The sequence below is a fragment of the Motacilla alba genome, chromosome 8 (assembly GCF_015832195.1).
Source record: "Motacilla alba alba isolate MOTALB_02 chromosome 8, Motacilla_alba_V1.0_pri, whole genome shotgun sequence".
Taxonomy (NCBI): domain Eukaryota; kingdom Metazoa; phylum Chordata; class Aves; order Passeriformes; family Motacillidae; genus Motacilla; species Motacilla alba.
In genome coordinates this window covers 20,897,234-20,921,720 of record NC_052023.1, presented here as the reverse complement: position 1 = coordinate 20,921,720, position 24,487 = coordinate 20,897,234, and the positions used below count along the sequence as shown (strand labels likewise).

The window sequence follows — 24,487 nt, the reverse complement described above, 5'->3', positions numbered from 1 at the left end:
TGCACAGTCCAGATGACTTGCTAACCATTAATTAAACTGGTAAGAAGGAACACTTGGACAGGCCTATAAATTAGTTTTAACACATTATAAATATATATAAGCAATGAATTTAGAAGGACTGTATCATGAGGCCTTTTTGCTAGCATTTTCAGGTCTAGTAGGATTACCACTTAAAAAAGAGTCGTAAAGTTTCCTGACAAAATTTAAGCAGGGACTAGAATCTCTTAACTGATCTTTTTGAGATGCAAGACTCAACACGTTCTTCCAAATTCTGAGATGGTTGCACAGCTCGCCATGGCAACACAGGACTCATGAGCCCTGAAGTCACTGGCAAGAATCTAACAGGAACAGAACATTAGGCTGAAAAAGCTTCTAAAGCAGAAGAAAGGCCACGGCTTCAGGGTAGGGTAAAATCTGTGTCTTGGCAATCAGGTCAATAAAGGGATAGAGAGCAATTTCTGATCTACTATGCTCCTCCATTGAAAAAGCGAAAAAGCAATAGAAGGGCAGGAACTACACTACCAAACCTAAAGTCTAGTAGATAAATGAGCCTAGGTTTGGTATAATCCGAGTTTAGACATGCCACAACACAACGCCTAACTCAAACACTCGAACAGGAGCTTAGAGCTTGCTCCCTGTATACCTCACTCCTGGCGTTATGCTTGCCGATTCTTTGGTTCCGGTTCTATCAGCAGCCTGTTTCACTCCTGCCCTTACGCTTTCATTTTATTTATCCATCTCGTTAACGCAACACGAGTGCCCAAAGCAGCCCGATGCCCAGCCCTGCTGGTACCGGCTCCCTTCAGAGCCTCCGGGGCGATCGCGGCACACAGTCCACCCGCGCCGGGCACGGGCAGCTCCCGCCTTTGTTCGCCAAGGGCGCTCGGCGGCACACGGCGCGGCTCGCCCGGCACCGCCCGGAGCGGGCCCCACCGCCGCTTCGTTCGCCCCCACACCGCCCCGCTCGGGGCCGCAGCACTGCCGGGGCCGCGTTCGGAGCCCCCGCCCTGGCACCCGGCGCTCCCCGCCGCACCGCTCACCTGCGAGAGGCCAGCTGGGCTCCGAGGGGCCGGCGCTGTGCGAGCCGGGCCGGCGGGGCCGAGCGGGGCCGTGAGGGGCGGCGAGCCCCGCCCGCCCACGCGCAGCCGCTCCTCGAACCCGCCAATCGCCGCCGCGCGCGCCCGGGCCCAGGGGCGCGGCCGCCAACGGCCGGCGCGGCCGCATCATCCGCACCGACCAATGGCGCGCGGGGCGGGGGGGCCGGGGCGGGCGGAGCGGCTCTCCCGGCAGCGGCCCCGCGGCGCTACCGCGCTGCGCCCCCGGAGCGGAGTGGCACGGCCGCGCTGCTGCCCATAGGAAACACAGGCTGCGAGTGCGCCTCTGCCGCCCCGAGCGACTGCAGACAAGGTGAAACGATGCATGGTGCTGAGCTGCTAATTAATTGTATTTTAATTGATACACGGGGACGAAAAGTAAATGGGGAAAATGTTTGTCGACTTTCTCTAGAGCACAAGCTAAAGAAACGCTTTAGAATGAGAGAGGAAAGGGGTGAGGGGATGTGTTCGGGCATTTTCAGCCAGACGTTGAACTCTAGTACTACTCGTGGCACTGTTACCAAGTTTTTTTGTCTTCAGCAGTACAGCGGGATCAATGAGCAAGGACCGGTAGCTGCCAGCAGCTGCTGTTCCCGATGCTTTTGTCATTTGTGTCTTATTTCCTCCAGCAGACTTAGGCTAGTGCAAATAGGGAAGCATCGATGTCAGTACGATTGTTCTAAAAAAGCTACAGTAGGGAGATAATTAAATATTAATTATATAGATAACGAGGTATTATTGTCATGTATATTTGAGTATAAAATAACTATTAATCACGCATTCCAGATTTTGATCCATACAATAATAAAAGCTCTGTCCACAACCGGCAAAGCAATGGCATTGATATTCTACATCAACTGGATATGGTGACTAAAAAAAGTGCAAAGTGTCAGACTGGATGAAAGCCCAAATGAATAATTCATTTTCAGATGCATTAGTCTGTAGCACAGATGCAGCTGAAGAGGAAGATTACTTACCTTATGATGGAGATGTAGGAATAAGCTGTAAATACAATGATAACTCAGATAATTTGAATGCATGTAGTTGTACAAAAGATATTTCTGGTATTTTAAACTTAGCCTGTTCTGAAGATAACAAAAACATAAAAGCAGCAGCCAATTATGAAACTCCTCTACAGACTGAAGAATTCTCCAGTCATCACAGAGGCACCAGAGGAACAACTGGAGTTCCAATTGAAATGCCTGGAAGTGAAGCTTCCTTTCAGAAGGAATTGCCTGTTGGTAGTTCCAGTAAACCAGATAGCAAAGAACATGTAACTACCTCCAAGATGTCCAAGGTCCTCCTGCGTCATTTTTCTAGGGGAGAATTACTAAGCACATGCCACTTGATTGAATGTGAGACAATACCAGAGGTGTCCTTTACTGAAAGTATCGATGACACTGGCAGCAAACCTGAGCCTTCAGAACACAGCAAAGGCTCTTTAGTGTATGAACAATGGGCAGCAAGCTCCGAGGAGTATCCCTTAGAAAAGCACGAAGAAGTAAAGGCTGATGACAAAAATGGAAACGCATTAAATGGAAGTAGATCTGTTTCAAAGAAACCTATTTTTTCTTCTGGTCAGCGTGGGTGCAGACAAGAATATTCACAACTGATTAATGAGACTGGAAACACACACACCTTTCAGAACATGAAAGATGAGAGAACCCTGTTTAAAAGAACAGTTTCACCTTCTCAGCTCAAATATGGCCAAGGGCAAGCTCACTATTGCCTTCCTGACTTCTCTGAAGTTACTTCAGAAGTTCAAGTACCAAAGAAACCTGACAATATTACCTCAGTTCCCTCAACTGAAAGAGAAAAACCCTGTCCTATTTTGCAAAGTCAATCAGTAACTGTGAACAATATTTTGGAAAATAAGAATTACTTCAATTCTGCTGAAGTAGAGAATCAAGCAGAAAGGAGTATTTCAGAACTGCTGCAACAGCTACAGGTAATTAGGATGCTTGAAGAAATTCTTCATGCTGGGTAAGAGTGGTTCATTGTAAGATATTCTTATCTCATAAAATCTAACATTACTAGCTCTATAGGCACTCTGTAGGTATCAGTGAGTACATCATACGACTCAAAACTACTTTTACAAATAAAGTTCTATGGGACTGACAATACACAACTGTCATTACCAATTATTTAAAGGCTGAGTATTATTGAATATGCCAGCATTTAACACTGGAGCATTGTTTGTGATGATAAAGCATCCTATCAAATCATTAGGAATCCACTATCAAGTGTTATTTCTAGTGTTATATTTAAATATTTAAATTCACAAAAAATACTTCAAATACATTTTTAAGAAGAACATTTTATTTTTTACTGTACCCATGTTAGGACATATTTGCATTTTTTCACATCTAACACTCTTCAGCTACTGAGATTGGTATTTACTGACAAGTCAATTCTTTCTAAAGGATTTTTTCCACAACAATATTTCTCTTACTGTTGTGAATTTATTTTAAACATTGTTAGTAATTAGATAACCGCTGCTCAATTTCATGCCCTGACATGGAGCTCACTCACTGAGCTTTACAGGTTCTTAATTCTGTTCCTAGATTTACATCTTAGTAAATTGCCTGAGATGCAACAAGTTTTAATAGTTTTCCCTATTATTTCCTGGCTGCAAATGAGATGCTGACACAGCATGCGGACATCCAGAATCATATTGACCATCTGAGATTTAATCCTAAGGTAAATCTCTCAAAATATTGTCTTTTGAAGTCATTCTTCTTTACCTCTAGGACTATGACTGTCCCCCTAAAACTATTTTGTCACCTTCATATTGTATTTCCCATTTATAAAAATCCTCTATATTTTCACAACACAGAGCAGTATTTTAAGTATTTATACAATGAGACACTTTACACATCTGTCAACTCAAAATTAAATGGTACTGTTATAATAAACATTTCATGAATATTTTGTATTTTGAGTTAAAGTTTTTTGTCCAGGCTCATAAGCATTCTATACCTTGTATCTATAATGAAGGTTCTCATTTTAACAGATACTTCCTCAGTCAGACTTTGCAAATGCCAACATTGCCATTTCCTCAGGACACACTGGGACACCGCCTGATGTCATCACATTACGTGCTCCTGTCCCTGTACAACCTACACCTACTACCTATGGTGTGCTTAAAGCAAGTAAATAAAATTACAGTAGCTATGCAAATGACTATTTAAAGTAATTTGATTGCATTTCTGGGCTGAAATTGCAATTGATCGATCTTCCCTTGTATTCCATAGGACTGCAGCCCAGAACAGCAGCATCAGCACTACCAGCAGCTGGGACAGTAAAAGCACATTGTCTAAATCCTTCTGATTCACTGCCAGAACTAACACTAGGAGAAAAGATGTCTCAAATACTAAAGGATCAGACAGAGCAACTGACTAAGAAAGTAAGAGATCTATTTCAATACATACTTTCCACTGATGCTCAAATCCCATACTCTCTTGGAAAATTTGTTTAAATATAATAATTAAGTCTAATATTTTTTCTTGAAGGTGGAAGACTTCTCTAAGGATATGATCCAGGAAACACTCTTTTTACAAGACAAATATCTGGTAAATTAATTTATGTATTTTGAGCTATCTGAAATGCACTTGAAATGGCTGTAGACTTACAATTTTCTGTCAGGATTCTTGATGTTTACCTGAAATGGATATTTACTCTTCTCAATTCAGATTGAAGGTATGAGATTAGGAAGCAAAAATGAAGGTGTTCAGTATGTAGACAAATTCTTAAATCTTTTAAGGGTTCTGACTTAAAACTATTAATAAAAGGCCTGAAGTTGCCATATAAGTTAGGAATTTTGACGTGTAGGGCATCAGTTCAGAAATAATTTTTATTATTTTACTTGGACATAATAGAGCAGCACAGAGTATTAGGTGGATATACAACATGCAGTCCTGTTTCAATTCAGAGAACTACCAAAATTCTTACCAACAGCACTGCAAATAATATCTGGCTTACCTAGCAAGACATAGTGACAGCTACTTATGCTAAGTTATCATGACATTTTGTATTGAATTATTTCTTATTGATGAAGGCATTAAATCAACTGAAAAGATACCTTGATGCCTTGGAAAGAAATTATATAAAAGCTAGAGAAGAGCACCACAACTTACAGCTGCAGAACTACAAGGACAAGCCTATCAACCTCGGACAGTTTGATCCTGAGAGGTTAGAAGAGAAGTGCTAAGTAGTACATCAGTATATTTTCTCTGACTGTCTTACAGATTTTGCTTCATTTATCCATTAGAGTTTTCCTGAAGTGAAAATATTATCTTAATGTAGTAAACTGTAAGTTGTTTGGCCAAAATTCACCTTGGGCTTTATATATCCTACTTGTAATTGGATATCTATTTGATTAATTCAAATACTTAAAAGGGACTCTGACAACTCCATTCATGTTATTTTTTTATTTTATGGGAAATGTACTGTGATGTCCACTATGGTTATCATGGTAAGAAATAAAAGATCACTTTAGAGAGTTTAACAGCGAGTTGTGATTGGATTTAGAAGGGTGGAAGGAGGAATATTCAGACTTGGCATGCTGCTTGAAGACATTCAAGAACAAATGGAAGGCAGCAAAGGCAGCCTGTCATCGTTACTGACTTCCTATGAATCTGCCCAGTCTTTCTGTGAGGTAACTGACTTTTATTAAACACTACAGTTATTCTGTTTTATTGATGAAAGTCTTGAGAACCTAAATGCTGTTGTGTGATTGTAGGTTCTCCTCTAATAAGAGCATGATGCTTTTAGATAGCACGTTACTTCAAAATAAAATATTTTAAATGAAATATTAACTTCATCATATCTAATTAACTGTAACAGAAACCTAAGTATAAAAACAAAACTACACTGAATGTTTTTAGTTCCAGTTTCAAAAGCATTTATTTCACAGTAAGAAAAAATGAGTAGCTAATTTAACTTCTGCAAAGCTGTTTTAGAGAATTAATCACTATCCTTTTGTGGGAGGAAAAATTACTTTGTCAAAGATTACTTTGTCCAAGATCGTAAGCTGCAGAATTACTAGAAGACCAAACAGTATTGTGCTACAGAAAATTGAGATACTCCTAAAAATGGTAATATTTTCTCCCAGATCATAAATATACATACACACTTCCCCCCCACCCCCCCCCCAAAAAAAAAAAAAACCTTACTGTCTTCTAGAAATCTACAGGTAAGTCTCAACAAATGCTTTCACAACCAATGTTTTAGTTAACTTGGGCTGCAGAGAAAAATGGTAAGAGACCCTGAGGAGATGCTGTTTGGTAGGAATTGTTCCTTGCAATGCAAGGCCCAGGTACACCTGTGTCTGTGCTTTGTTACTTTGTACAGAGCCTCACCGTTTCAAGCACTGCTGATCTTCCACAAACAAGAGGTACTGAAACTCCATTTTTTCACAAGAAGCATGAGGGAGAAAGAAGTCAGACAACTGATCTAACCCCATCAGCAAATCAACTTTCTTTACAAGGCAAAAAGTGCAATCTTTGTCTGCACATGTAAGTGAAAACTTGGAAACAGCTGTTGAAGTTTTTATAAAAATATATATAAAATTAATTTCTGAATAAGAAAATTAGGATGATTGAAATCTCTAAAAAGCAACACAAATATTTCCAGAATAAAAATTTACTGAATTCTATAACTGCATATCCAAGAATTCCTCCTAGCCTGGTCTTCCTACCTTTTTCAGTCTGAAAGTATTTCCTGAAGCCAAAACACCACCATCACTTGCACCTAGGAGTTCAATCATACTTCTGTATAAAATTCATGACAGCCACAAAAATTCAGGATGTGAATAACTAGTCAGAGTACAGTGCCAGTGGAAGATAATTTGCCAATATTTGTGTGGTATTTTTATTAAAACAAGAAAAGGGAGGGATGCAGATCCTTACATAATTAACAATCAAAACCTTGTGAAAACTCTAAATACCATCTTCACCCTCCTGTGAAGCATTTTATAGGTGTTAAACATCTCAATGAGATTAGAAAAATAAGTGGTCCCCCCTTAACCAATCTAAGGTTAAAAAAAAGAGAACTGAACTGAGTTCCAGTAGAGAAGCAGAGCTTCTGGGGAAAGAATGTGTGCAGCATAGAGCACAGTCATATTAACCTAATTCTGTCAGATTATTTTATAGGGTAGGTGTTAATAGTTGTCTAGTAAAACTCACCTAGCTTCCACTTTTTTCTCTGTCACTGAAAGACTGTTAGTTCAATCTTCTGATCATTATGTTCATGAACAGGCAGAAAATTTTCCAAATGAGCTTGGTGATCCTGTACACCCAAAGTTAAAAATATACATCAAGTAACTCAAACAAGGAACCTTTTGTTCTTTTTCTCTCAGAAGGTACATCTCAAATATTCCTCTAATCATCTAAAGGCATTCAATTTAATGCCTTAATAACAGTTCAAAGTTACTAAGACACCAAATCATATTTAATGTATGTTGTATCAAAACACTGTCCATAGTAACAGATGGATGTATCTAAGACTTCATACTACTTTACTATTCCAATACAGGATTATCAAGATCTCTACTTTTAAGCATTTTTAACAGTTGTGGGAAGTCAGGTTGCTTTTGTCAGAATGTGTCCTTTAACTAAAGGGTTAATTATTTTTCAACTGGTTAATTATTAACTTCTGCTTACCACCTTTTCAGATAACTGATACAAGTTCTTTCTGTGAATAAATATGATTTATTCTCAATTAAGAATGAATTAATAATTAGTGTAAGATGTGTGTATGTCTCATCATAGAAATATTAAGATACAATAAAAATATTCTGTTTTCATGCTCAAAGAAATACAAATATCCAGGAAGGAAAAACTGGAACATCTCCACTCTTCATGCAGAGAAAACCAACTGATTTATCAGATACCAACCTGAGTAAGTCATGAGGGCATATAAAGGTCAGAACCATGCTTAAACCTGCAAGGGAATCCTGTGAAGAAATACTTGCCTTTTATGTCTCAACATGAAAATTGTAGTTTTAACAGATATTACTGCTTAGCAGAGCACAAAACACCAAGAATAAAAAGGAAAATAAAAAGAACACCAAGTCAAATTCACTTTGGAACTCTCAGTGACAGACCAAGAGGCAATAGACACATTGCAATGCAATTTTCAGTTAGACACGAATTAAAGATTTTTAACTTGGTCAAACATTGACACAGTTTGCTCTAGGGAGGCTGTGGCATATCCACTCTCAGAGATATTCAGACCTCAACTGGACAGGGTTCTAAACAACTTCATTTAAGTTGGGCCTGCTTTGGGAAGGGACAGACCTCCAGAAGTCCTGTCCAACCTGAACTACTCTATTAATCTAATTCAGCTTTCTAGATAAGTTTCCAAATATTGCTACTGCTAATAATTTCAATAATTTATTAATATAATAATAATTTTCAGTAACATGCACACAATGCTTTGATTTTGCTTTTTCTTCTGATCTGCATTTATTTCATGTTCTAGAAGATGATTTCAAGCTTGACAACAGACACTTCATGTCAGTACTTCCACTTTCAGTTTTTGGATTCAACTTCATTTTTCTGCTTAAAAACATTTTACTTTTCCACAGCAGAACATGCTGAAGCCTTTAGTAACTAGCAACTAAAGGAGAATAGCATGAGCTGTCCTACATTCAGTTTTAAGTCTGAATATACAGGTTTTCTTACCTTTTGTCAATCAGCTGTCCTTGACTTTTTTGTGATTTCCTTTTAATTTAATATAACACACTGGGATCATTGTTTGTACTGGTTGGTGCTACAGTTAAAGCAGTACCATACTAGAGCTGCTCAAATTCTCATCCCATTCCTATTATGCTGCACTGTTCCCATAACACTATGGACAAGGACATGGAGAACATCATTAAAGAAAAAAAATAACACTTCTTGGTCTGAAAATAAGCACCACCAGAAAATTACATTCAAAGCTTGTAGACAGGGCTGAAAGCTAATCTTTAACTCAATCCCCACTCTCCTGGGGGTGAAAAGTACTTCCTCAAATTGCAGTAGTATTAATGGCAGCAAAATGCTCTGAAATTACAGTGCTGAAAGCCAAATAATTACCTGAGTACATAAGCCAAAGCTCCTCATATTTCAGACCCTTTTAACTTATTTTTTGCATTTTAGGCAGCGATTCAGAAGACTTCTCAGCCTGTGATTCTTATAATGATTCACAAAGCAAGGACCTTGTCAGCTGTGACACTCTAAGTTACAAATCATTAAATACAAGATTATGTGGAGAGAGACAAGGTACAGTGATTGCAAAAATATTAACATCTACCAGGAAACATTGCTTATAGTTTTGTTTTTCTAAACCACACAGCTGTTTCCAGGACTTAGATGCAGATGCCCTAGGGGAAGCAGAGATCAAGTAAAACTCAGGAATTACAAAGAGTCTGTTCAGTCTTGTACCCTATGTAGAAAAAGCAGCTCTGGTTCATCCTGTAAGTATGATGTGTAATTAACAAACACAGGCTAGCTTTTTAGGGGCAGAAAGCCACACTGCACATACCAGGCCACATTTAATTTAGTGAGTCATTAGCACTGTAAATCCAACTTTTACACACCTGGTCAAGTTTAATCTCCATGCACAACAGATTTAACTTTCCCTGGTTCTTCATGAGTGGAATCCCTTTTACATTTCATTTATGGCAGGAATATCTCATTTTGCAGAGCCACATGAAAGGATATGAAAATTAGGCATCACTGTGCCAACTTTTATAGTGCCAGCCATTACCTAACATAGTATAAACAAGTACTAAAGAAAATTCCAGTTCTACCCTCATATTGTGTGACATGCAGCAAAGTCAAGGGGAGCCTAATTTAAAAAAATTAAATCATCTGAACATGAACCTTTTCAAGTCACTTAGACTCTCTCTGGCATAAGAAAAAATTGCTTAAAGAAAAATATAAAATTTCATCAAGAAGAAAGCATAAATTAACTATTTGTCTCGCAAGCCTGTGAAACTACAAATCAAAGTAGTATTCATTATTAGGATTATGACACTGATTATTCTATACTTCCACACTGCAGTCTTTCACTGCATGAAATTGAATATAAATCTGCATTCCATTTGCCAACTAAACTCAAGAGCAAACACAAAAAGGTTAATCTGTCCTCATTTACAAAACACTTTAAACATATTTAAGTTTTATTCAGCAATGATAATTACTTAATCTTTAATTTATGCTAAAGAGAAAAAAAAAGTTAAAATACGCAGAAAATTACCTCTTTTTTTGTTGTTTTAAACATGGCCTCAACAACTCCAGCTAATTCACAGAAGAGAATCTCCACTCAAAAGGCTCAAAAACTCAAACAGCCAGGTGAAGTTGTACCCAGACTTTGTGAAAGGTAAGCTGTAGTACTAACTATGTAGTACAATAGAAAACCCCATTGTTGAAGATTCAGCGTGGAAAAAACACACCATGTATCATAAGCAGAAATAATGTTTTATCTTTTGCAGTGCATGTTGTGTATTAGAATTTCACTCTTTAGTGAAATTGAAATATTTGCTTGAAGAACATGTGTAAACAATTCTTAGATTAGTTCTTCACTCCTAATGTAATGAACAGTAAAAATGTAACTTGGTTAGCTGACACATTTAGTAATGAAAAAAAAAATCACTTTAAGAGGATGTTCCCATTCAAAGATTCAAAAGCAGGCCTATATTATTAGGATGCAGCTACCAACTATTTCTCAATAAGTAATAATCCTACTTTTAATTGTTGTTAATATTAAATTACACCATGAGACAGAAACAAAATGGATTCCTATCAGTAGCACAGACTAGACTGAAATGCATACAAGTTTTGTCACAGTATTTTTGACAGCTTTACTCAATAGCAGGAATTGCCTGGAAGTACAGCAGCTGTACTCAAGAACCAATGGCATAGAACACTGTGAAAAAGTTAGAGCAGCAGCAGAGTGCTGCTATTATGAGAATTTTCTAACTCTGCATCCTAGAACACTTTCTGTCTTATTGCAATGCAGATAGAATACAAATAATGAAGGACTGTGCTTTACAATTCCATGGAAAATTCTACTCACTGTAAAATTAACTTGCAACTGAGTGCTATCAAGGTATATCTATGTGATTCACAGTTTAGAAGTTCTTTTTCTTACTTAAATGGTATTTTATTCTATATATCTTATCTTTAGGAAATCCTTTGTGGCTGCCAAAACCTGCTGTTCAAAAACATATGATAAAATTATCCTTTCACAGCAATACATACCCAGTAAGAAATCTGCCCAAAGAAAATCTGCAAGCAACAGAAATGCCAATGATTCCTATGCAAATGTAAGACTTTTGAGTGAAAATTTTAAGCCACGCATATTTCTTGAAAGGATTACCTCCATACATCATGGCACTGTAGAACATCCCATTCTTAGCAAGCTGATTCCTGCAATCTAAGCACATGTAGTGCATTTGAGGGTAAGACAAGAGGGAGTTCAAACCCCAAGCATTTTGGCTTATATGTTACTATATTTCTTCATACAGGTGTGTACAGGTTTGTTATGCAACTCAGTCCCTGTATAAAAGGTGAAATAGACCAAAAAATAGCACCGGATCTTATCTCTAGAATTGTGTTTCATATACTGAGACAAAGCCTAGCTAGACAAACCAGTATCAAAACCTCAAGAATGTTTTTGGTACTGAGAAGGCTTTCACCACGCTGGAGCTGATTCATTAGAAAGGTGTAGATATCCCTCAGTTCAAATGAATACACAAAGGGAAATGATTAACAGATACTTACAACTTGAATCCTAGAGCAGTCTATCGTGTGACTCCATTTTTACTTCTCAACACTGGACAAAACCTTAAACATCATCTTTTTCCAGTACCTATGTATACATCGGCCTTCACTATTAACAAAGCTACATTTTATTATTTCCAACAGGTTTTAAGTTCTACTCTGGATCATGCCATAGAGACAGCAAACAGTTTGAAGAAAGCTACAGAGCGAATGGTACAAGCAGTTTCAGAAGATCTAGCTAAAGTTAAAAGAAAACAGTTTTAATTATCTAGTTCAAATGCTTTGTTATTCTGCTGGTTCATACTGAAGTGTTAGTATTTCTGCAAAAATCAAATGATGAACACAAACATGAAAAAGTCAGCTAGCTAACGTTGTCAGCTGTTCTGTACCTATTGGTACTAAACCAAACCAGAGCACATAGGTATTCCACGTTTAAACTCAGTCTTAGAACTGTAAAACAAATTATTAATTCTACTAAAATTATTTAGTAGGTTGGCTAATCCAATTACTGCGTACCGATACCTTCTGTAAGTATTCACTTAAGACAGCTTCATAAAAATTGGCTTTAACAAGTAAAATTAACTTTCTGACTTGGATTTCCCCCACTTCCAAGCCTGAGAATAAATCTCAGTCATTACTTCAAAATCACACCAAGAGAAAACAGCCTCTGTACCTGAGACATCTAGAAGCAAACATCATGTTAACATACCAAGTCATAGTCAACATTTGGAATTATTTTGGTTTTAGAGTGCCCTACATTGAGAGTTTGTTTTTAAGAAACATCCTTGTATGTTGCAATGGCTGAATTACACCATTTGTTGTTTTATGTATTTGTAACAATTAAATTGGTTCCTTCAGTTTGTCCTCAAGATGTCCTTAATTTGTCAGATATATCTGGCTTTGACATTTTAGCTGATGGTAAGTAGGTTGGAAAATTTTAAAATACTGTAGAAATTCAGTGAGCCAAGAAAAAGTCATCTACTTTTTTCCTTCTAACATCCATTTGACTGCAGTGATTAAAGGCACACAGTTAACAGCCTTGTTTCATCAGGGATGCTACTCACTGAAGCCAAAGTACATAAGGACTGAAAACCAAATTAGAAATGCCAGTACATTCTTTAAAAAGGACAGCTGTTTTTAGGCAAACCTGAGCAATTTCATCAGTAGAGGACACAGAAATAATCCAGACTCTGTTCATACAAGCAGTGATTGCTAAACTCACTGCCATGTGCCACTTGCTCACTAGCCTGAGTCACTGGCTTTTTTCAGGGCTTCTTCCACCCTTCACAGCCAACAATACCATCCAAGTCTTTTGCTCCTTAGCCTTACTGTATATCCTTATAACTTCATTAGCCTCTCATTATCCCTGGTTTTGCTTTATTTAGTTTACTGTTTGGAATGTCCCCTGATGGAAAAAGTGGATAAGGGATACAAAAAAAAATAGACTAAAACTTTTGAGTTATCAGCTATCAGTCTGAGCTGGTGATAACACTTAAGCCTGAAGGAGAGACATGGAAAAAGACTTAAGTGCTGAATCTACAGAAGTAGTCCTGAATTGTGAGCTGGTATTTCTTCAACTCTATGCAATTAAAAAAAAATATCAACACAATGGATTTTATATACTACCGAAATCAATTATTTCAGTCCTTAAGTGTAACACTGATATCAGCTATTTCTTTCTGTACTTAACTACTTTCCAGCTTTAGAAATAGGAAAAAAAATTGTTGTAACAGCTATATGTAGGTGCAAACTTGGGTTCCTCTTGCCAAAAGTGTAAGAAATATAGCTATAATTTTAGTACAATTTTTCAGTACCAATTTCAAAGTGTGCATCATTCGTAAAAAATACTGAACACTGTGTTTCTTAGATAAGTACTTTAACTCTGGATTTTTACTGTGATGGAGTTATAAACTAGAAAGCACAAAAACAAGATCTTTTTGCTACATTTTTTAAGGTTGTAATGTACATGGTATTTGATAAACCAATTGATTTAGAAGTGTTGCTTCCGTAGTCCTATTGAAAAAAAATTCGGTGTAGATTCAATTCCAAACTCCTTTAGGTGCATTTGAAAGCTACAGCCACTCATCACACCCCATGTCCTGCAACATTTTAGAATCATTATGTCATGTCCTCCTCTTTCATTCCTCTCTGATGTAGGGGGAGAACTTGACCTTTTTCCACCTTTTAATTAACTCTGAATGAACTCATCTAACAAAAATGTTCTCTTAAAGTATTGGTTAACCTGAGAGCAAAAATAAAGGCAAAAAACCCAAAATCCCAAAAAAACCCAAAAACTCATAATTGGGAAAATGTAAACAACAGGACATGAGTAATCTATTCTTTTTCATTATAACATTTTTCTTGGATTCTACATACAACAAACTAACATTTCAAGGCACATAAATACAACATCCCCTTAAAAGTTCCATAATTTTAATTAAGTAATTTTTCAAGAGAAATCTAAACATTACCAGTGTTACAGAATTCATACAATTTGATTTTTATTCCCTTCAATGCAAATTTAAGTATTTCTTAGTATGTAACAAAGTTTTTTAAAAGTCAGTTCTTTTGAGTGCATCAGGTTTTGTCATTTTGTTTGCTTTGTGCTTTTCTTTTCCAAGTTACCAAACCCTTGGAAAGACTGAGCTGCTTCCCTTTTTGTCCTGTCCTTTCCCCATGCCTCCACTTCCACAAAGAGACATGCTTGGTTTTGGAATTTCTGTATCACAGGCAATTCAACTTCTGAAACAGACAGACTATGTAGACAACCATAAGGAATTTGCTAAGAAATTAACTTTTTAAAAAGCTTCAGTAATAATTTCTGTATATACTTAAATATAAAGTGTACTTCAGTGCACAGTTGACAGCATTTCTCCAGAGTTGTTTACTGTGATTGGAACTGATCAATAATTCTGTGATTAACAATCTACCTTACCCAGCACCATCTAAAAAGCCTTTAGATTTTTCACAATTACACATATTTTAAGAATTTTCAGCAAGTTATTTCTACAGAAAACATTACACTTTATGACACTGAACTTGTATTAAACATTTTTATGGTAAACCCATATTTACAAATTTTCTCTTGAAGTCCCTACCCAAGAGCCTAGGCCCTTTTTAATTCAGTCATTTTTAGAAATAAATGCCATTGTAGAAAGTTTTCACAGTTCTCAAAGACAATTCCAGTTTATATATAATTACAATAATTTTTATCATAATTAGTTAGGAACAAACATGCCCTTGTGAAAAAGTATGTGCAGTGTAATACTAAATAGAACCTAAGACACACACATGTTTATCTTTTCATCTCTCTGCCTTCTACTCCCCCAAAAGCAGCAAATTTAAATTATAACATGACCTCCCATCAGGAAACATGTAGTATTGAAGTGCAGTATTTGGAAAAGTCAGTTCCATTAGAATATGTACATACTGTTTGTGTTTTTAATGCATCATAAACATCACCATATCTATTCATCCTTAAGGCAGACCATATCCTTGGGTTTACTAAGGCTCTTCACTTCCTCTAGTAGTTTTCTAGGTGTCAAAATATGAGTAGAACCTGACAAAAGAACATAAGGATGAATTGTATCAGTCAAATTCTGACTTTCAGACATGCTCTCTTTAAAACATCAGTTACATGCCAGTGTTTTTTACTGCACCTGGAAAAACTGACAAGTGCAACATTTCAAAGTGTTTTCATATAAAGCACCATTATCTAAGTGTCACCATTAGGCAGGCAGTGTCCCTCTTCCCACACTCAGATATCCAGATCAGGACTCAGACTTGGAACACAAGTTTCAAGTCCTGCTCTGCCCTGTTTCAAAGGCAGAACTGAACCTGGGCAATTGTCCCAGCCTGCAAGAAATCTGCCATTCTGTGAAAGAGTGAGTTAATGAGAGGCTTTACCTTAGAATCAATCAATTATTTGGATTCAAGATAATCACAAACAGTAGTGTTCCACAGAAATACCAGTTAGGGAAAATTGGCTTTTACTGATTAACATTTCCTTGGAAAGACCAAATTCAAGTCTTGAGTAGCAAAATCCTTATTATTCTTCAATGCACAACTACCTCTCTTATTCTCACACAGAGTGATTATAACTTCTGCCACAAAGAGTCACCCTGCAGTTCTGAAGGCAACAAGTAGTGTCACTCTGAATGGGCTAATATTCCTGGAGTTCTGAATCAGGAACACAGACAAATGTTAATTTTTTAGTAATCCATGTGGAAATTTGGCAACTATCACCTTCCCTCAGAAATCAGGATTACAAACAAAACTACAAGAACCATCTTAACCAAAGGGAAGATGGTGCTGTGGTGAGTGCCAGACACCCCAGTGAAAGAGTCACCTACACTAAACATGGTATTGTAAACAAGGTTCAGATGAAGAAATAATCTGGTTAAACTACATTCCTGTTGTCCCAGTCTTTCCATTACTACTCTGAACTAGAACCAGCACTAAACCTACTTCAGTCACCACCAATGAAACCAATGAAGCAAATAAAAAATAAACTAAAACAAAACCAACCACACACAAACACACCTACAATACCCCTGAATATTTTGAAGTAACAGACTCTAGATTTCAGAATCAAGGCTGGCATTGTTTTAGGGAAGAGCATTTATTTAAAATCATGGTAGATGGTAGACAGATTCAATCTGAATCTCAAGACTAAATTTAAATGCCAGACGTAGACCTCTCAACTAATTCAGAATGCTTTAGATGACCCTGCACCCAGCCATCAGCCAGCCCTGCAGATGGACACAGGTCTGTGGTAAGGTTCTGTATCTAGGAGCTCTGTTCCTATCCATTATATATATATGTACAAGTTTCAGCACCTAATTATTTCCTGTAATTCTATTTAAAATTCATTTGAAGCACAGCGCTGATGGAACAAGCATTTACTACATCTAAAGTGCTGAGAGATTACTACAGCAGCTGCCAATTGCCAAATCTTAAGCAGGGGAATTTTCAGCACCCAAGCAGTTAATCATTGTATTGTTTATGCAAACCTTCCAAGTAGCCACAACAGGAACTAGGAAATATTGCAAAGTCAACTGAACTACACTGAAAAAGGGGTTTGGAGTTTATTTGTTTCGGTTTTTTGGGTGGAATTTTGATGAGGATTGTTGGGGTTTTTAATACTTATCTTCCTTCCCATGTGAGCAATTTTGCACTAGTCTGTCAGCTTTCCTACTTCTAAAAGCAATGAGAGTATCAAGTGCCACTGAAGGTAAAGCATAGGCAGATGCAAAAGTTTGTGAGGAAACTGTAGTGCAAAGAAGCAGAGGTGTCTTGAAATCCTGTTGGCTATACACTGACAGGTCTCTGACATAATTCTGTAGAGCATAACTGTTTTGTCCTTAATGTCTTGGGGCAAAAAAAAAAAAAACCCAAACATCAAACACTTAACCTGCAAAGATGCTTTTAAGTGCATAGTTTTAAGAAATACACTGGCTATGGTATTAGTGTGGTGAACCAACAGAGGGAATCTAAGCAAAATTATTCTTACATTTTCCAGAACCACGTGTAGTACAGCACACACCCCACCCTTTGCCATGGCAAGCTTACCAATAACAACTTCACAGGACTTGTAGGCCTCAGAAACCTCGTAGGCGCTGCGCATCTCCGAGAACGTGACGCCTCCAATGACAAACACAATCAGCCTTGCACTGCTCCTGCGCTCCTCTCTGTGACTCGCTCTAGGCTTCTGGCGCGCGCTGCAAAACATTTCATCAGATGACATTTATACAGCTTGCCTGATTAATTTGTGGTTAAAATTATACAGTCAACAAGCAGTAGCAATTTCTGTCATGCAGTTCATGGCTTGATTGTAATTTCAGCAAAAGTATTTAGATAAATTGATAACTTGTTTTTATTAAATTTTGTAAATTATCACATTACTCTAACTGTTTAGGTATCACTGGGGGAAATAAATACAAAACAAAAACCTTGTTGCACACACAGCTAACATGCCAAGGACTCCTGCCAAGCAGCTTAACTCTGCATGTTCCCAATTCCAGTGGCATTTTTCATGAGAGGTTCATTTGGAAAAGCTGGAGTCTTAGGTTTTTCTATCTCTAAACACGACCAAAATCTCTAAAGGAAACGTGTCTGTTATTAAATCAGATTCAGATACCTAGGACAAACAAAAGCAGCCTGAAGTGCTTACAATCTAATACACAGGTTAAGTCATCTGCAGTCCTGATCTCCCTGCTAGAGTGCTTGCAAGATTCCCACATTTCACTAGCCTGTAAGACAGAGATCAAGTTCCAGTGTGCAGGGACTTGCTCTAGTATTCCCTGGCACTGATCATCCTAGTGCCTATCCGGGAACAGAAGGATACACCACCAACAGTTTAATTAGAAGTGGATGTAAAAAACCTATTTTCCTAAGGCTGTCTATCTCTACTTTTTGGGTTTTTATTTAGAAAGGTACAAATTCCAATTTAAGTGTGTCTTCCACATTAAGGAAATGTTTAATGTTTCCCTCCCTGAATTCCAGCATCTGATTAGTGCAGTGAGCATTCCTGAGAGAGCAACACTCTTACTTAGCATTCCTGTGATAGAAACACTCTTGGGAGTCTTGATTCATTTGTCTCCCCTTTTAAATAACACTATAAAAAGTGATAAAGCTCTCAAATTGGCAAGTATTGGTCATGAGGTTCAAGAGCTAGTGGAATTAAAAAGAGAAAGAAGGAACAGTACAGGTAAGCTAAAAAAAAATCCAAAAATCACCTCTCAGTGATAATCATTAAATAGGCAAGTAAACATTTCACATTCATTAGCAGAGAATTCGTCTCAAGATCTCCAACTGTCCTAAACCACTTGCCTAAACCACTCCCTGGCAACAGGGACCAAATGCCTAACAGGCCCATACTTCCTAATGAGAGAGCCTATAGAAGATGAATGTAATTTCCTGAGGTAATTAACCCAAATAATGTCACCACCACTAACATAGCAGAGGTAACTTCCAGAAGTAAAACATTCTGTTTATCTAAGTCACAGTACTGAACATTTATTCCTGAAACTACTGCACACTCTATGGTTTAAACTTCTCATTCTGGGAATATGAAACGTTCTTTCTAACCTTGAAGCAAAAGGGAGATACTACAAATAAAAAAGCTATACATTACTAAGAATTATTGAATTAATAACCAAGTTGAGTATGTTTCAGATTAAATAAAAATGTAGGCTTGGCACATGAAATTACCTTACATGTGTTATTTCACTGTTCAGTAAGCACACTTCTGTAAGACTTCAGAAAGTAAATGACAGAAATACTGAGATCTGGGTAAACTATGTTTCAGGAAATTAAACCATTTACCTTACTGCTCCTGACCCATTCCAGGTGGGAGGACAGCGGGAACAATAAGGCCAGTCTTTTGAATCTAATTTGTTTTCTATAGCATCCTGAAGTGCAAAATAAAGACACACTTAAAAAAAGCATACAGACCTTAACTCCACCAAGTTTCAGCTTTCAGAAAGGATATCTAACTGACATTGCAGGCCAACACAAGCAGCCCAACAAATAATTGCAAGCAGCATCTCGTTAATAACGCTCCTATGTAACAAAATGCTAGACCACACAATGCTAAAATGTACTATGTTTTGTGTATGACAAGGAATTGTGAGTATACATGCGTTTTTTATAAACATACACTGATTTAACTCTTCAGATTTCACTAGCAGCTTTTCATCTGTAAAAACCTTAATGTATTTAATTTATATACAACAATGTATGAAAGAAGTCAGAGTCCCCTAAAAATATAAATGAACATGAGAAAGCCATCAAGCATTTATGAATGACAGCACTAGGTCAGACTAACACTCCAGTATCCTGCATGACATGCTTAGGAAGAGGTTTAAGAGCAAACAAATTACACTTCTGGCAAGTAACACCTTCCAGGCTCTACCACACTACAGTTTAGATTGGAATTGCAGTTTAAAGACTTGTTTACAGATCTGTAAATTATGCCAAACATTGCCAAACCCAGGACAAGCTGTTCTAAAAGACTTCTTGCTTTCACTTTCATTTGCTTCACCTTTAACATGACCTCTAATAAGGAGTATTACTATAGCAGTCTAACGTTCTATATAAGAGACAGACTAAAGTGCTCACTTTGCCCACCAGAGGTATTTAACAAAATTAAATCAAAATACTGCAGAATTCAAAAGATGGGCTACAACAGCTCACTCGAGTAAATTTCTGCACTGCACCCATGAATTAATTAGTTGGTGAAATTTACCTCCATAACATCTTTGATAACCGGAGTCCACCTAGAAAGCTGAAAGGTTTCTTCTTTAGAGCGGTCCCTTCTTATGTATTTATGCTGCTGAGCAACAAACTGAAAAGATTTTCAAAATATGGTTGTATTATTTACTGTTTGGATTTTTGAAACTTATTAGCAGCCAGTAGCAGAAGGAGACGGGATAAGTATGATATTTTTAGGAAATAATAAAAATTACAAAAAACAATAATTAATACCTCTAGAATTCAGGATACATTAGAAATACTAACTTCAGAGAGAAGGAACTGAGTAAGTTGGCAGTTTCCAAAATCAACTAGCTCAAGCCACCACCTGATAATTGCAGAGGGAACATTATGGGTATCTTACTTTAAACAACTAACATGAATAATTTTTAAAAGGATTTACCACTTAATCACATTACAAAAAAAAAAAAAGAATTCCTAGCAATTATCTGCTTCCAAACCCAAACCTGGATAATGTTGCTAAGAGCTGCTGAAAGAGATGTAGGTCCTTGGACAGTAAGAAATCACAAAATAAATAAACAGAATCTTACTGAAGAGATAACAGGAACATCAAGGTATTTCCAATTTTTTATCATATCGCTATCACTTTCTATGTGTACATTCTGGATCAGCTTGTCCAAGTTCTCCTGGGTAGTTCCTTCAATATATGGAAAAGAGACAACAGTTACCAAGTGACTGTAAGACCAGTTTTGTCTCGCACATTCTGGGTTACTATTTAGTCCAGAACTTTTTTGTTTGTTCTGTGTGACCAGTCTAAGTTTAACATAATACTATATTTTAGATAAAATTTTGTTTAATGGTCCATTCTTGAGACCAAAACTGAGTACTGCTACAGTTCCCTCAGACCAACATTCTGCCAATCTGCTCCTTCTCTACAACAATTTTTTCCCCACTGACTTAATTTTCAGGTTGCCACAGATATGAAACTCCCCCTTTAACAGCTTCAATACCATGTGAAAATGAGAGAACAAACTATTGCACACATGCAAGAATGATATTAAAACGCTCTATGAATCTATACTTGAATTACATCTCTTAACTCCTTGCCAGTAGTATATTTGTTACTAATCTGAGAGAAAATATACGGGATGGACAGGATTTCTTTGAAACCTAGCTATCAACTCCAATGCGGAGACTTAGGTTAATTAAAACCACTGTACTATCCTAATACTTGAGTTCAAGCTCATAGCACTGAGGAAAAAAATGAGGCAACTTGTCATACCATTTGTGCTAAAGATATACAGGAGAATAGCTCTGATTTTGTCACAGCTGTCATGACTTTTGTTGAGCAGAACTGGAAGGAGGACCCTCATAGAATCTTTTACTTTTTCACCTTCTGCATCAGTTCCAAGAGCCAAGTCCTAAATTTATAAAAAATAAAAACAGACACCATGGTTAAAACCATTGAAGTAATTTCAATCAATGTTGTTCTCTGTGTTTTGAAAGACATTTTTATGAAACCACAGGCTTCAGGAAACAATCAACCTGCATCAATTTAAACTCAGTATGACAAGTCTGACGGTTATTTCAATAGTTACAGTATTATAATAACACTACATAACACACTTAAACATTTAAAACTGTGATATCTAGAATTCTTAAAAATGTAAATGATAGTCACAATGTAATGCCTCACCCTAAAAGGTGCTTTCCCCAGACATTTAAAAAGGGCTTCCCTCTGCACAACATATTAAAGCATATGAGTTATCATAGGAATGTTGAGCCCTGAAAACAAAGGTGATCCTTATAAAAACTAGCCAGATTTCAAAACCAAAAAAACCTCCAAAACTCTTAGGAACACCTCCTTATTGGGAGATTAAGAGCCTTGTACATTACACTTACTTTTAATACTACCACCTCAAATACTGATCACAAAATAAAGGCAAGAGACATAGTATTTAGTCAGTTAAAACAAGCTTCTATTCCTGCAAACAAAAAAAAGTGGTATTTGCAGTAATTGCAAAGTTGTTCTTTGGTTTGTGGCCTTTTTTAGACATACCTGTTCAGTTTTACAGAGCCTTTCTATGTTAGATTTGAACTTGCTCATGCAATCTTCTGCTATGTTAAGATGAACAACTTGCTGTAAGATAAAGAACAAAAAAAAAAAAAAAAAAGAAAAGAAAAGAAAATCACAAGCTGTCATAGCTTAATTTTTTTCCTAGCATATCCATCATTTTTACTGGTTACAAGAGTCAATCCTTCAGTACCATCACACATTTTCTGTGTTTTCCCCTTCACTTAGAGTCTGACCCTTATAATATTTTGTAAAACACTAAACTGTTACGGTACTTCAATCCTCAATGCACACAAATTATTTCATTCTTTTACATAGTAAAATGAAACACAGGGAAACTAGTTTCCTTCTCTAAATTTTACAGTAGGTGAAAACATTAATTTGGAGAACAGCTATATAGCACACTACAGGAAAATGACAGACTAAAATTACATTTCAACAAAACAAAGTAAAGTGCACAGAATTATCTACTGTGAAGCTGTGATTACAAAAGACTCCTTACCTTACTAATCTCTTTACGATAGAGTGGCATCTTCTTCATTAACTGGGACAGAGCAGATATGGATAACTGGAAAGAAATGACACAAGTTGAAAATCTGTTCCCCCAATAAAGATATGCATATTTCCCTTCTTGTTGCAGCTTGCTTCCCCCACAACCCCTGAAAATTCCAGTTGAGAAAAGTCTTAATTTCTCTAGTAGATCCAGGAGTTACATGGATCTGATCAGCTGAAAATAACTAATTACCAGGAAAAACAATACCTCAGCTTAAACAACTTACTTTTCCTTCTGCTGCTTTTGTTTTTGATGAAGCATCTTTCAAAAGTTTTGGTATTTCCCTGAAGAAAAGAGGAAAATAATGAACGGCAACAGCACATGAGTGCTTAAATTTTTTCTTAAAATCTTAAAAGAACTGTGCAACAAGAACTTATGAATGAAAGTAAAAGACTGAAATACAGGTCTATCTTCAGAGAAAAAGAGTAATTTTTTACAAAGGAAATATTAAACATTATATTTGCAATACCTTCATAATATCATTTGATGCAGCAGCTTGGTAGAACTGTATGCAAAACAATCCCTTCAGATTTAAAGTATTTGAAAAAACTTGCCAGGAAGTGACTTGATTTCCATTGACCTCAATAACTGCAAGCAGCATTAGTATAACTGCATACCTGGCTACATACTGTATTTTTGAAGCACGATTTCTTCCTGGCATTGATTACTTAACTGAATCCAATCTGTCTTGCAAACCATGTATATTACTGCCTGTATTCCCACTGAACAGCTCTAACACCCTCCTCTCACAGAAACCAACAGCTGGCTTTGTTATGCACATACTCTAGCACATCTGCAATATGCTTGTGCCGCATCTTCACCCACAGGTCATCGTCTTCCTCCAAAATTGCCTCCTTTTCCTTCCCACCGGAGCCTTCTGTTTTGTATCTTCCAAGAGAAAATTCAGACTATTATTTGAGGTTTGGGTTTCCCCCAGTTCTCATCATTTATTACAGTATTATTTGTAACAGTCTAATCAACATAAATGGTAACAGCAGTAATTGACAAAGATTTTCATTTATAAGCCAAGCCAGTGCCTGAGAAAATATAATTTACAGGATTTTACAGATTACATATTTTAACATAGAAGCAGCAGATGAATTTTAGAAAGATTCTTTGGGGCAAGAGCTCCTGGGCATTCTTTTAAACACACATTTACATGCACCTCAATTTCTCTTCAGTTTTCAATGTCAACTTCCCTCTGGTTTCAAATGCAAACTGCACAAAGTAATAAACACTGCAATTGCCAAGTGCAGCTTTCTCTGTGAACTATAAGACATTTAAACCAAAGGAAAAGGAAGTGACATTCACCAACAAAATGCTAAGCAGGACAAAGTGCTTCACATATAAAAGAAACTGTTGCGCAGCATAACAGAGCAGCTATTACACCATGACTATAAACAGCAATAAACCTCAAACAAGACCACAATCATGCCACATAATATTTTCACATTTACAGAAACTCACACAGTGCAGATCGCCAGAAAGCAAAAGAATGAAAAAAATTACAAGATTAATGATGAAAGTCAGATCATGACTACCTAAAAAACATATTCTGCTACCTTTTCATACCCAGCAATCAAACCCAGACTCAGAGTCTACACTTTCTATTAAAATCTTCACTCAGTGCTTCTGACTGGAGATACACATTCCTCTTTGCTTGGCTAAACAATGAGGCCATCAGGTCTCTTTTGCTCAAGTGGGTCATCAGAAAGCAAAGTCCTACCAAAATCATTGCTGTCAGAACAATCAGACAGTAAAGCACATAATTATGCAAATAAAC

The 24,487-nt window shown here is 37.0% G+C and overlaps 2 protein-coding genes and 1 long non-coding RNA gene across 4 annotated transcripts in view; 1 reads left to right on the top strand and 2 right to left on the bottom strand.

Moving 5' to 3' along the window:
• Window positions 1-744: 744 nt before the first annotated feature.
• On the top strand, window positions 745-14,819 carry AKNAD1 (AKNA domain containing 1). 2 transcript variants are annotated; one of them, XM_038145082.1, is made up of 15 exons: window positions 745-1,407; window positions 2,174-3,042; window positions 3,735-3,794; window positions 4,108-4,246; window positions 4,349-4,500; window positions 4,607-4,666; window positions 5,152-5,285; window positions 5,625-5,751; window positions 6,447-6,610; window positions 7,909-7,994; window positions 9,236-9,358; window positions 9,442-9,552; window positions 10,379-10,460; window positions 11,268-11,406; window positions 12,008-14,819. In XM_038145082.1, the coding sequence occupies exons 1-15, from the start codon at window positions 774-776 to the stop codon at window positions 12,125-12,127; spliced, it is 3,000 nt and encodes a 999-aa protein (XP_038001010.1). In that variant the 5' UTR covers window positions 745-773; the 3' UTR covers window positions 12,128-14,819. The 2 variants fall into 2 exon arrangements, with proteins under 2 accessions (XP_038001010.1, XP_038001011.1); XM_038145083.1 differs by having other exon boundaries at window positions 1,278-1,407; window positions 1,881-3,042.
• LOC119704222 lies at window positions 1,432-9,377 on the bottom strand. The gene is made up of 2 exons (XR_005257871.1): window positions 7,280-9,377; window positions 1,432-1,782 (listed from the first exon to the last, which is right to left on the bottom strand). It is a non-coding gene; the product is annotated as an uncharacterized LOC119704222 (long non-coding RNA).
• A 462-nt stretch (window positions 14,820-15,281) lies between the features above and the next one.
• The window catches only part of STXBP3 (syntaxin binding protein 3), a 21,328-nt gene continuing 12,122 nt past the window's right edge, over window positions 15,282-24,487 (bottom strand). The window contains exons 10-19 of the mRNA XM_038145097.1: window positions 23,488-23,592; window positions 22,931-22,988; window positions 22,654-22,719; window positions 22,137-22,217; window positions 21,360-21,498; window positions 20,668-20,774; window positions 20,112-20,210; window positions 19,190-19,275; window positions 17,435-17,583; window positions 15,282-15,422 (exon numbers count right to left, since the gene is read on the bottom strand). Of these exons, the coding sequence (XP_038001025.1) occupies window positions 15,331-15,422; window positions 17,435-17,583; window positions 19,190-19,275; window positions 20,112-20,210; window positions 20,668-20,774; window positions 21,360-21,498; window positions 22,137-22,217; window positions 22,654-22,719; window positions 22,931-22,988; window positions 23,488-23,592 (982 nt within the window). The 3' untranslated portion in view covers window positions 15,282-15,330. The remainder of the gene's footprint in view (window positions 15,423-17,434; window positions 17,584-19,189; window positions 19,276-20,111; window positions 20,211-20,667; window positions 20,775-21,359; window positions 21,499-22,136; window positions 22,218-22,653; window positions 22,720-22,930; window positions 22,989-23,487; window positions 23,593-24,487) is intronic.

Excerpts from the sequence above, each read along its gene's own strand:
- AKNAD1 (XM_038145082.1), top strand. The coding sequence starts at position 774 with ATGCCCAGCCCTGCTGGTACCGGCTCCCTTCAGAGCCTCCGGGGCGAT. Across the intron at positions 4,247-4,348 it reads CTATGGTGTGCTTAAAGCAA|GACTGCAGCCCAGAACAGCA; the intron begins GTAAATAAAATT and ends TGTATTCCATAG. Across the intron at positions 9,359-9,441 it reads ATTATGTGGAGAGAGACAAG|GACTTAGATGCAGATGCCCT; the intron begins GTACAGTGATTG and ends AGCTGTTTCCAG.